This window comes from Mesoplodon bidens, assembly GCF_964165515.1.
Source record: "Mesoplodon bidens genome assembly, chromosome: 12".
Classification (NCBI taxonomy): domain Eukaryota; kingdom Metazoa; phylum Chordata; class Mammalia; order Artiodactyla; family Ziphiidae; genus Mesoplodon; species Mesoplodon bidens.
Genome location: NC_138168.1, coordinates 12,466,130 through 12,479,636, shown reverse-complemented (window position 1 = coordinate 12,479,636; position 13,507 = coordinate 12,466,130). Strand labels below are relative to the sequence as shown.

General features: G+C 34.4%; 1 protein-coding gene across 47 annotated transcripts in view; it reads left to right on the top strand.

Annotated features, from left to right (window-relative positions):
* The window catches only part of LOC308626456 (regulating synaptic membrane exocytosis protein 1-like), a gene marked incomplete at both ends in the record, with an annotated part of 216,998 nt that overhangs the window by 44,673 nt on the left and 158,818 nt on the right, over positions 1-13,507 (top strand). For 45 of the 47 annotated variants that reach the window (XM_081251496.1, XM_081251537.1, XM_081251514.1 and 42 more), the window contains 5 exons: positions 2,545-2,612; positions 3,201-3,311; positions 5,408-5,507; positions 9,470-9,593; positions 12,897-12,943. In XM_081251496.1, coding sequence (XP_081107622.1) covers positions 2,545-2,612; positions 3,201-3,311; positions 5,408-5,507; positions 9,470-9,593; positions 12,897-12,943 — 450 coding nt within the window. Of the gene's footprint in view, positions 1-2,544; positions 2,613-3,200; positions 3,312-5,407; positions 5,508-9,469; positions 9,594-12,896; positions 12,944-13,507 lie in introns of those variants that run through there. The other 2 variants (XM_081251516.1, XM_081251520.1) reach the window with 1 other exon arrangement.

Genomic DNA, 13,507 nt, shown 5'->3' with positions numbered 1-13,507 from the left:
TTTTTTGTAAATCTTTAAGCAAAAATGTTATATTTTAATGGGTGATGATGAAATTAGTGCTAAGAAAGCTGTCAAAAACTGTTCAGAAAGTGAGGGAAATGTAATTGTGTACTAAAATATATACAACTCTTAGTGTATGCTGAAATACTTAATGTCTTTTTTAGATTTACATTTATTAGTCATTTTTAGTAGAGTTCCAAAACTGAAAAACAGAATTTTTAAAGCTGCAAAATTGGTTCCATTCATGAGCACGAATGTAAGAATTTGTTCTGACTGAACACGTGAATGGCCTGGCAAGCTGTATATATACATATGTATCTCCCATCTTAAGCCAGTTAAATTAGACAGGTAAATTAGACTCTCCATTCACGATCATTATCCTACACAGCTTACAGATGACAGAAAACCACTGCCTGAAAGCAGTCTTTTCATAATCAAGTGTGCTCAGTATCGTTACCGAATTGTACTGGAAACATCACCTTTCAGCTCTTTGCATATAAAGAGCCCTTTTTGCCCAGCAAACATTCATCAGATACCAATATCTAGATTTTCTCAGGAAAAGGTGAGTGAAACAAGGTTGGACCCCCTACGAGGAACTGGAGGATGAGCCAGCTAAGGACCCCAAGGAGTCCAGTTTCTAAGATCTAAGTCAGTTCCTTCAAGACACAATGAACTGGTTCCTTGAAGCCTTTAAAATAGGAAGGATTTTTGTCATTTCTTTAAACCTTAAAGACTTCTCAAAGCAGCTTCCACCTTAATGACTAATTTTTCTTCTTCAAGCCCCACACATATCTCAGTGGGTCTATTAATTTGTCACAGTATTTCAGAATGAGTCAACGTTTAATGAGTCATCAGCCTTATTACTAGGTTTGTGAAATTTTAGGGAGAAAGCCTTATGAATTGCAACAGTCTTTTGAATAATGTTGGTAGTTACTACTGAGTAGTAATTTTAATTTTATTATTATTATAAATAGTTTTTCTTTCAAGAGGAATGGTGCCATAATACTAAAGGCAAAGCAACTTTAGAAATAAGCACATGAAGTTTCACAAACAGTAAAAATAAAGGAGGAAAAAAACCTTTCCTTTTACAACTTTCCTTATATCCCATTAACTAAGGTGGTCCAGAAGAATATTAGAAATCTATAGTCGCCAAGCCATGTATACCTTTTAAAGTATATGATTATGAGAAGGATATGAACTCCATGTGGAGTAAATTTTAACAGAATATAGTTTCATAGAATATACTGCTGTTATCTACATGCCATATTTGAAGAGCATTTTAGTATTTATTGTAGGATATATATCATTCTAAGAAACTGAAGTATATGGATTTTTTTTGTGCCTGCAGATTTTAAACTTTTTTTTTTCATTTTCTATGATATTTCTTTTATGGTGCCTGAATTTACCATGCCTGTCATCTACATTAAATTCTTTATTTATAACCTTCACAGACAGCATACAAAACGTATTTTCCTAACAGTGAGCTAGACATCTCACTGTTAGCTGGCATGCTTTACTCACTCTCCTAATACATTTCTCTTTGAAGAAAATTTTTCATTGATTTAATCTGATATTTAAAATGTAAAAGGTCGGGCTTCCCTGGTGGCGCAGTGGTTGAGAGTCCGCCTGCCGATGCAGGGGACACGGGTTCGTGCCCCGGTCTGGGAAGATCCCACATGCCGCAGAGCGGCTAGGCCCGTGAGCCATGGCTGCTGAGCCTGCGCATCCGGAGCCTGTGCTCTGCAAGGGGAGAGGCCACAACAGTGAGAGGCCCGCCTACCGCAAAAAAAAAAAAAAAAAAAATGTAGAAGGTCATTTATTCTCATATGGTTACCCACTCTGGCCTTTCTGCCTATGCAAATACTCACAGCATTGCTGCTTTCCATTAATTTTTTTCTTTTTTTTTCTCGAACACTTTCTTTCACATTATATTTTGAAGCCAAAAAATCAAAATAAAGGTTCATAAGTTCATGTTTACAAAGTTAGGATTTTTTAAAGTCTTTTTTATGACTTTAGTAAAAGTGAATACTTTGTCATTTGTATGTACTCTTTTGCTGAAAGTTATTCTGGATATTTAACATTCAACACCATGTCCTAAAAAAATGTGTGCCCAGTTGTAGAGACCAGAGAATAAGTTTGAAAGATATGATGAAGTTCACAGGAGTTGAAGATGAGGCACTAAATTTTAATACTTAGTTCAGTGAATACAGTTCTAACCAACATCACTAATGCCAGTCTGTGCCTTGGCATGGGTAGTCCTCCGAGGGGAGGGGGGTGGAATAACCTAGATCTGTCTGTACTTTTTATGTGTTTCTGGACCGAGAGTAAAAGATAACCCTCCCCTTGTATGACGTGCATCTGTGGCTCACATTCATTCTGGGCGTTCGGGTCACAGCCTGTGCCGTGCAGGTGTGTATCATCCTGAGACGTACACACTCGAGATTATGATATTCATAACCCTTTACAGATTGAAGAAGTTGCATGTAAAGTATTCCTTGTCCACGTGAAAGCCATTACACTTTTCATTCTCTTCCTACTGTGCAGGTGACTTGGATTATTACTGGCTGGATCCTGCCACGTGGCATAGCCGGGAAACATCACCTATTGGCTCAGTAAGCATTCTGGGAGGGAGATTTGGGAGTTCAGGGACTATGTGTGCTGTTCGTTATCCTTTGCTGATACGTGATAGATAGTAATCTTATTCTGCTCCATTTTACATTTTATGAGAGTAAGTATTGATTTCATTTGACAGTACAGTTTTGAAGAAAAAAACAGTATCACTGAATAATAACCCATTTTAAAGTAACTAACAGCAAGTGTTAAATAACGGCCGTAGGTAGATGAGATATTATTTGGTTAATGATGTCAACATTGACAACTGAAAATATAGAATCGATTTGATTTAGGTAAGCAGATATATTTTAAAATTTCAATTCATTTCATTTCAGAACCCTATTTTAGAGAGGTACTTAGTTACTGACTACTTTTAGAACAATTTAGTATAGTAAGTACCTATTGCAAATAAAATATAGCACTAAAAGAAAATTGTTATAAGTCAAAGATAGAGCCCACCAGAATAAAGAATCCCCTCAGAGTGTCCTTAAATGAGGAAATCGCACCATGCTACAACCAATAATTATGGGTCTGTAGGAAAGAAAACAGCTGGTTTATCTTTTATGACTTTGTTCATGTTTTAATAGCATCCTGTAACGTGGCAGCCGTCTAAAGAGGGGGACCGATTAATTGGACGCGTTATTCTTAACAAGAGAACAACCATGCCCAAAGAATCAGGTGCATTACTTGGTCTGAAAGTAAGTATGCTGGTTTATAATGTTCTTAAAGGCTGAATTGCAGTGTGGACTACATTCAGCAAAGTTGCTGACAATGATTTTTTTTTGGGGGGTGGGGGGGCCTTAGGCCAGTGATGTTACAACGTACTTTTTTTTTTTTTAAAGAAGATGTTGGGGGTAGGAGTTTATTAATTAATTAATTAATTTTTGCTGTGTTGGGTCTTCATTTCTGTGCGAGGCCTATTTCTAGTCGTGGCAAGCGGAGGCCACTCTCCATCACCGTGCACGGGCCTCTCACTATCGCGGCCTCTCTTGTTGCGGAGCACAGGCTCCAGACGCACAGTAGTTGTGGCTCACGGGCCTAATTGCTCCACGGCATGTGGGATCCTCCCAGACCAGGGCTCGAACCCGTGTCCCCTGCATTAGCAGGCAGATTCTCAACCACTGCGCCACCAGGGAAGCCCACTGACAATGATTTTTAGGTATCTTCTCCTCCTCTTCAAAATAAAGTTCTTCTAGTGAATATACCTTGTTAATATATTGATGTCTTATGGTATATTTAGTACTTTTATTGGAGTAATAGTTGAAAATCATTTGCTAAAATGGCATACAGATGTCTTAGGAAGCTGCAATAAAATATAGGGAAATGAAATAATTTTTCTCTGAATATAAAGTTCAAGGACAATTTTAACATTAAAATGGTTTTAATGGAAAGTAGTAAAGTTAAATAACGTGTACATTATAATTTTATTATATCCTGACAGACAACACCAAACATTATTAAAGAGATTTTTCCTAAGTGCAATAAAATTTATGGTAATATTAAAAGAGTAAAATGTATCTTTTACAAATATTATCTGACTTCTAACAGATATAATCTTTAAAAGACTAATAAATTACAAAGATGTAATTTCGGTAAGAAAAAACATATATATACATTTTGTTTTATTAGGTGTGTACATGTGTATGAGTGCTGTTACGTGGTTTCATTTGCTTCCATAAACTTAAAGAAACATTTAAAGATGTTGCTTTGGGCTTCCCTGGTGGCGCAGTGGTTGAGAGTCCGCCTGCCGATGCAGGGGACACGGGTTCGTGCCCCTGTCCGGGAAGATCCCACATGCCGCGGAGCGGCTGGGCCTGTGAGCCATGGCCTCTGAGCCTGCACGTCCGGAGCCTGTGCTCCGCAACGGGAGAGGCCACAACAGTGAGAGGCCCATGTACCGCAAAAAAAAAGAAAAAAGAAAAGGAGGTTGCTTTAAAATTATTATTTACCAAGAGATTGTATTATAGTTGGGTGATAGTTTAACCTCTTCAAAATCATCAACTATTAATCCAACTAAAAATTTGTTATTCAGTTAATGTCACCTTATTGATTATTATCATTATTTTCTCTTGCTATGAAATAATTCTGATCACCTCCACTATCGGGCGTGACCCTAAGAATATGGATCAACCTCAACTTTTGACATTATCCCTACCATTTTTAATTATACACATTGAGCCCCTGCATTGCGAGAAATTAAACTTAGAAACTTTCAGATGTGTTTAATTTTAGTTATGGAGGAAAATCCAGGTGAGCGTGTTAATTATTCAGTGATATAACTCAGACTTGGAGAGTTCTATTGGGTCCTATATGTACTGATGTTTCAGATGAGGAGGTCATTCGAGTGGTCAGGAGCTGAGATAAACTTAGGCTGTTACTTTGGACCATGGTGAACTGCTTCCCCAAAGTGAGCTGTTCTCGGTTTAAATCCCCGGTCTTCGTCTTAGACCTACATTCTACTAAAAATGTACAAAAGAGATCAACATCTCACGTCACAGTGGGACATGATCTGAGTGTAGAAATTCAAGTGAATTTAGAAGGTAAAGAAAAAATGAATCCCAGTTAGTCAACTGTGTCAAACACCTGCTGTCTGATGGTGAGAGGGGGAGACCTCGTCTTTTGGGAGTGTGTTGTCCCTGGTGCAGGCTCCTTTGACCGCAAATGGATTGCACTTCATTTGTGTTCCTGCACCCCATCCTAAACACCTCACAAAAGCTGTAGGATTAATTCCTTAAACAAAGAAACTTATGTCTCAGTGTGAGTCTTGGGAACTTACAAATTTATAATTACCCAGGTTGTTGGAGGGAAAATGACTGACTTAGGACGCCTCGGTGCCTTCATCACCAAAGTAAAGAAGGGTAGCCTCGCAGATGTAGTTGGACACTTGAGAGCAGGTAAAGTTTCACTTTTAAACAGTTAAGTAATGTGTGCTCTGTGCATGGTGGTTTTCAATTTGGGGTAAGTTATTAAGTAAATAACTAATTTTAATGCATGCATACAGATTTGTTTCCCCATACAGATACTTAACTAGTAAAAGTAGGTAACTATACCTCAATGGCAGTTTGGAGAAAATGAGTAGGAGTCTTATTATTTACGTAAAAATAAATAGACACAAAATGCTGAAGGATTACTAATTTTTGTAGATGGCTTCCTAATGTTGCTACAAAAATCCAAAACAGTTTAGCCTGTGCAAAAAATAATATCACTGTTTAGTCCTTTATTTTATAAGCCATAGTAGTTATTAAAGTTCTTCATAGTGGTCCCCAAACACTTATTCAGTACCAGTGATTTTAATAAAATGTAATCATAATCACATTTCTTACACAGATTATGTAATATATTATTTATTAATTTAAATGTGACCTATATTGTATTCATGCAGATGTGCTACTTCTTGGTATTTGGAAATTTACATTATGTTACTCTGTAACCTTAATATGACATAATAAAATCATTTAATATATTGAAACGTGCCATACTTAGTAGAAACATACTTTAAAATTTATTTTCAATAAACTGTTTTTTTTTTTTCATTTTAGTAAAAATCATATTAACATATTGTCTCCAGTTTGCTGTACTTCAGAGTTTAGTAGAAATCTTTTGGTGAGAGTGTCTGCTCACCCATTTGCCAGACAATTACAGAGAAAACAGAGTAGGTTGACCAGTCGAAGTGAGGATTAATAACCCATAGCACATGGAAAGAGAACGTTTCTAGACTGTGTTTTCAGTTTTTATACCGTAAGGTTATAATTATTGAGACCTTTATAAAAATATTCTATAACTGTTAAGGACATTTTTGTTGTAGTTGATTATCAGATATCAGTTCAAAATCATTTAGATTTTTTTCTTCGATAGAGACGTGCTCTCCAGGTATTGTATGTGGAGAAAAACCAAATGAGGGATTTTTCTCCATCTGCTATACACACAGCTTTGAAGATGTGTACTGTACGCTATTGTTTCTTATCGAGGACTATTTATGATTCCATAAGAAAACAACTCAATCAGGAGCGACTGTCAATAACCTGAGTCTTTGCTTGTTTAATGACTTGAAAAGAAGCCTTGAAAACTATGAGTCCCTTGTTGTCTACTCAAGTGTAAAATACCTTTAGCTACAGAAATCTGAACTTGCAGATCAGATTATAAACATGATATCTTTTGGGTTTTTTCTTTGTGTTTTAATATACAATTTCTTAAGAAAGTCAGTGAAGGGGTTTTTCTATATTATATATCCCTTGTAGTGATTAATTTCACTTAACACCCTTACGTGCCTAGAGTCTGAGAAACTTTAAAATGTCAGAAGCTCAACTTAAATAACTATAAAACATATAAGTGTACTTGAAGCAGTTGATGTAACTGAAGAACATATTTTTAAAAATTAGATAATATATCCTGTTTGATTTACATTATTATTTAGGAACTACTTTCCTTCTGTTTGCATATAAACAGCATTGACCTTTAAAAGTACAGTTTTCTTTTTTTTATTAGCGTGACCTTTGCAGTCCACGAATTGACCTTAGCATTTGCAGTCTTGCTGTAGCTTTTTCTACTGCTGTTCCCCTAAGTCCGTGCCCTACCCCACTGCTTGACGTAATGATCAAACCACAAACTTGACACTGACACTCTCCTTCTTAAGACCCTTCAGTGTCTCTCAGGCACCATCTGCTCAGGTCAAAGCTCTGTAGTTTGCCCCCAACTTCCAGCCGCCTCCTTACCAGTCGTCTCATCCCCAGCCATGGTGGTCCACCCAGGCAGCTGTTTCCACCTCCAGGACCTGGCCAGTGCCTCTTGTGTCCGTGGTGGCTTTGCTGCTCTTGTGATCTGCCTGTTGAAGTCCTCACCATCCTTCAAAGCTCACGTAAAGTTGCTTTAGTTCTCAAATATTTCCTGACATGTCCCCTGAGCAGTAACTAGTGACATCCTCCCTGGCACTCCTTCTGTTCCTCAGATGAATTCCTATCATTGCATGTAACATTTGATTAAAGGTATTCATTTCTGTATTTCTCCTCCACCAAATTTAAGGACAGGAGAAAGTCTCTTTTATCTTTGTATCCTTATAATCTACATCCCTGCCTGAAAAGAGGACTCAGATATAAATAAATATTGTTAAGGAGACCACCGTCTAATTTAGGAGTTCTTGATTTGTAAATAATTAAATACATGCATTAAGTTAATTTGATATTGAAAGTTATGCTTCCAGGTTGCTGGCTATAAAAAGAAGAATTTTATACTACAGTGCTTTTGCAAAATGTTGATTGCAGCACATGACTGGGTAGCAAAGTTGATGTAAGGGGTTGTATCCATTATTTAGAAAAAAAAGAACGTAATAGAATAGAAAATATCAGGGTAAGTATTGTTTTAGAAAATATTCTTTCGTACACACACATACATGTATACATTCACGTGCTGTAAACTTTACTTCTTTTCTTGGTCAACAAAGTTAAAAGACTCCAAATATATTTTAAATTTGTATTATTATTTTTTAATATAGTGAAGTGTATTTGTTGCCTTTTTGAAAAACTGCTAGGTAACATCTTAGATCAAACGATCAGAAGTGATTTAACTACTAGTAATAACCATACTGTTTTCTCATACCAAAGCAGCATTATATGCTTTTCAAATATTTGCTTTTTTACTTCTGAGTAAGCAAACACTTGGGGGGGGGGGTTACTTTAAATAATCCTAGCAAAACAAAACTTTTCTACTTTTTTTAAAAGGCATAGCTAAAAACTAAACAATTCCATATTTATTGTTAGCTTTAAAATGTACAATGGTTTTACTGATCCATTAGTTCGCCACATATTTCCTTTGCTACTAAAGCATTATAGGCATTGAGAACAACAAAATAAGCAGAAACATAAAAAAAAAAAAAAAAACTAAGACACTCCAAAGTATCACTGAGGCTGGGATATTTCAGCTGAGCCTCCGTTGTCACTTGAAGGATACTGGGCGGAGGCATTTGACACCTAAAACTGCTCTAAATATTTATGAAAATAAATAATTTTTCCCAGATGGTCTTTGGTGAAAACTCTAGTTAACATAACAGGTTGTTTGCCTGTGTATTTTCACGTCGTAGTACTCTCCTTGATGACTCTTCAGTTATCTAACAACCTAATAAGCACTATAGTTTTATTACTTTAAACATATTTTCTAATTTTACTTTAATGCTCACAATATGTATTATGTATAGAATGTGTGTGTTATGAACATCTGGAAGTGGGTTAACTGTCATGCAACAGTTTTACATCTGCTTGCTTTGTAACTTGCCATATAGCTCCTTGCGTTACCCTCTGGGTGTGAATTCAAATCCTTTCATGCATTTTTATTCTGTTGTGCATCTGGAGAAGGCAATGGAGCATGACTTATAGTTGGAAAATTCATGCTAACAAATGTTAATTGCTATTTCTACTAAAAGTAAAGCAGGATTTATGCAGCGTTTAATAATCTTTCATGTATAGAGCCGCCTACATTTATTATATGGAGGGCATGCTGCTAATTATTATTTTTTAATGTTTCCAAATGAGCTGTGCTAATTCCATCCCATAGCATGAGATGATTTTTATATGATTTCTGATATTTCTCAAAAGATAAAGGTAGTTTGTATTGTGCTGTTTCCAGTGACCAGTAATATTCTATTGGGGAAAGAAAAAGGAAAAAAAAAAAAAAGAAGAAGAAAAAAGTGTCTAGAAGAACCATTTAGCTGCAATTATATGGCAATCAATTTGCTTTCAAGAGCAGAGCCTAGACAATTAAATTATTTGTATATGTTTTGCATTTCTTTGTTAAAAAAAACAAGAAAAGATAAGAAAAATAAACAGAATATATAAGGTAAAAAAATACCCTTTTTTTTAAATTCAAGGGGATGAAGTTCTAGAATGGAATGGTAAACCCCTGCCGGGAGCTACAAATGAAGAAGTTTACAACATTATTTTAGAATCAAAATCAGAACCTCAAGTTGAAATTATTGTTTCAAGGCCTATTGGGTAAGGCTAAAAAAACTTACTTCTTAAGTTTAGTAAATTACATGTATTAGCAGGGTTTTTAAAAGCAGTTTATACATTCATACAGTACATGTTAACATGGATAGTTTTTTCTTCAAATATGGGCATACATTTTAGACTTTTTAAATCTCTTAATTTTTAAACTTGAATACTGAATTTTCTTCACTACATTTTAGGAGCTCCACAATTTAACAATTTTAGTATCAAAAAGTATTGATATGTATTTTTCAGAAGTGGACTATAAAGTAAAAATATTTTATTTTAAAGGTAGAACTATTTATTTTTATTAATTCTAAATTATTATAGTATTTCCTTAAAGGGAGTCACTAACAAACTCATCTTCTTGTGATATTTAAAATAGTAATCATTTCATACGTCTACATGAACTTTTTATTATTCTACTAAGAATGGAATATTTTTTCTATATCTTTACCCTTGGGTAGTTCCAAATTTTATTTAAAATTAAGCAAGTTTGAAATATTTAAACATTTTAATTGGCCATAATAATTGGTATGATATTTTTGAAACTCCAGTATTCAGCATAATTTAATTATCTACAACCAATGGGATATTTTCTCTATCTGTGTATAGAGTTCCCATATTGGTAGATTTTCTTAACAAATCCACAGAGTCCAGAACATTCATTTTGCCTGTCTGTAATTTTTTGGAAGGCATTTTCAACTGTCTCATTATAGTTGGCTTAATGTTCGAGTATATTTTTGGAAATTATTCCCTTTTTTGTATTCTCTAAAATATTATAGAGCCATTAATTCAAGACTTTTTATGCTGGGAGAGTAGTAACCTTAAATTTTTGTTGTTCTCATGGATATATGTCAATGCAAAACATACCAGAAAATATAATTATCCCAATTCTCAAGAAACTGAAACTGTATGATCATATATTCCAAAGAAAAATATATATACAAAACTCTAAAATAAAGGCAAACTTATAATCAATTTTAAGTGGTGATTATTAAGAGTAAATACTGAAGGCATTTGCAGAAGTATTATACATTTCCATGCAGATTTATTTAAAATAGTGACACTATATAATTTATGCTAGTTTTACATGACGTGTTTTAGTGCTGAGGTAAATATGAGGCTGGAAAAGAGGTAAGTAAATTGGAAAATGAATCAAAAGTATAAAAAACCAAAATTTAAAATCAAGCATTGTGCACATTGCCAAATACTTTCAAATATATAGTGGTTTTAAAAGTAATCAGCTAGAACACCATTGATTCATGATGACTTAAAAATAAAAAAACTAACAGACAATTAAAGTGGACTGGAATAACCTTTTCATTATATTTACTATTGTGCGAAATTAATTTTAAAAGTATTATTTGCATAGCCACACCTAAACTGTCATGGACTGTGGAATTCAGAGGAATATGGGAATATGAAGCTTATATTTAAATAAAAATCAAATCTGGCATCAACTTTCCAGTTAATAGGAAAATGATTAGAATCTTGGAAGAATAATTCTAGCTATATTTAATAATTATGTTTAATGTAGTTGTGTAATTAATTTAAAGCAGAAAGCAGATATTTAGTCATAGTTTTGTGGGATAGAAATTCCAAGAAGCATTCCAGTTGTAATTTACATGCACATTGACCAGCATGGTCCAACAGACATCAGCCGTACTGAGGTTCTGCCCACTTTTGCCAACCTACCTTTATGCTTATAATTGTTATTAAAACTATTTTACCACCTTGTTTGTGAGCAGAACAATATAAGAACGTTTGTGTAAATGTCAAGTGGACATTTATGCATTAAAATATTACTGAAGCAATTAACATTAAATATATTTTAATTCAAAATCACTTAAAAAAACTTTTTTACGACTTCTCCACAATTCTTTCACAGACACATAAAATTCAAATCTTGTATCTGGTTTTGGAGTTCCAAATTTAATTTTCAAAACTGACTTTGAGGCTGATTTTCAAAGAAGTTGTACTATCTAAAAAAATATCGTTTCTAGATTTTTAAGAATTGAATTTTATTTGCCTCGATGAATTCAGGAGAAGGTAGCAGAAGATAAATAGTTGGTTTCTTGTGTCTTAGGTATTGAAAATTAGTCTAATTATTACATAAAATGTATATTTCATACGAATTATTAGTTGTACATAAATATACAGTGAAATGTATTTATAAAATACACAGCACAGGATGAATTGTCATTTGTAAGAAGTATAAATTGTAGGTGGTTAGGAGAGTTACTTTGCACAAAAAAGTGAAAATGAAGAGTCAGGAAAATGAAGCAGAAAATGAGTTTTGTTTCAATTCTCCCCGAAAGTGCAAAGAAAATCAAAGTGAAGTTAGTTCACAAGGTAAGTGGTTAGAAATTCTTAAATAATATTCTGATAATTTTATTGGGACTAGCTAACTCCAGTCTGCTTTAATTTGTCTGTTAATATTTGCATATTGTTAATCTCCTTAAATTGATTCTAAAATATCTTTGAAAACAGAGGTTAAATAGTTTAATACAGTATAATTTCCAAACTAAGCTGGTCTAGGGTTCTAAGCCCACAGTGGATAATGGGTGAAGCTGAGGTCATGTTAAATATTCAGAAAAATTTGTGAGTGTGTCAGGAGTGAGTGTTCTCACAAGTCACTTTCTAATCATCTAGTAAATGGCCATATATTTAGCTAACTTCAGCATAGAAATATGAATCTCTGTATAGGGTTATATATGTGCATATTAATTATATATTCACATATATAAAATATTTTGGCTTTTCTGTTGCAAGCTTGAACCATTTTTAATTTCCAAAGCAATCCATCCTTTTCATTTTTTAACTTTGCCCATGATATTCACCATATTATTTTATTATCAAGAGATGTTTCCCTCCCTTTCATTCAGTAAACTCTTTCAGATGTGTTTGTAAAGCATATTACTGATTTGTAAGATATGTGTCATTTTGATTTTCTAGAATTGAAATAAAATATTGCCTTTGACATTTTTTATTTCCAAAACGTGCTGTTTTGGTAGTAAAAATATTGTGGTTATTTTAGCCACAATATTATTCTGATTGTTGTCATGTTAAAGTGTTTTGCTATTAAATGTATAAAAACTTATTTTTCCTGCAGTTTTTTTTTTTTGTGTGTGTGGTGTTTGACATTCATGCACATTAGAAACCGCCTTTATGGTAATTCCCGTCCATTTCCACACCTGTAAAGACCCAGAAGGGTTTTCCACACCACTGAGATAAAGTGTGGCTGTGATTGCCTCAGACAGGGTGGCTTAAGCTAATGGGATTTTCACCATACCCTGTTTCTTTTAGTGACATTCCACGGATTCCTGAGAGCTCCCATCCTCCACTGGAGTCCAGTGAGTATAAGATTTCCTGTCTCCTTTAGTTATTTGATGTAAATGAGTTGGCAATCATGGCAGTCACGGGAAACCCCAAGGAGTTCTGCTTTAAGATTTTTCTCTTTCTGCTCTGTGTGTGTGTGTGTGTGTCTATCAAAAGTTCAAAAGTCTTTATTGGCAATAACCTTCTGCATCATAGCAGTCAGGATGCACAGAGCAAAATTAATATACCGGTAACAGTTCTATTTGCTGTACATGAAAATGCATTGTGATACTGGATTATTCAGGTTGATTGGAAATTGGCTCAATGTCATGAGCAGTGAAGGAAACAGGCACATAAATAATTTTAATACAACATAACAGTGTCAGATATGATCATGGAAGTGAGTGGGTGGAGTAGAGGGGAATTTCAGTGGAGATAAAGGGCCAGGGGACTATGGGTAGAGGGTTGAGTTATCTACATGGGCATTAAAGGGACTGCAGATAAAAGAAGATGATGATGTGTGTGATGATGTTTCCAAGGACAATGTGGAAGTGACTCACATGTTTACTTTGCATTGGATGGGCGTTAAATTCATTATA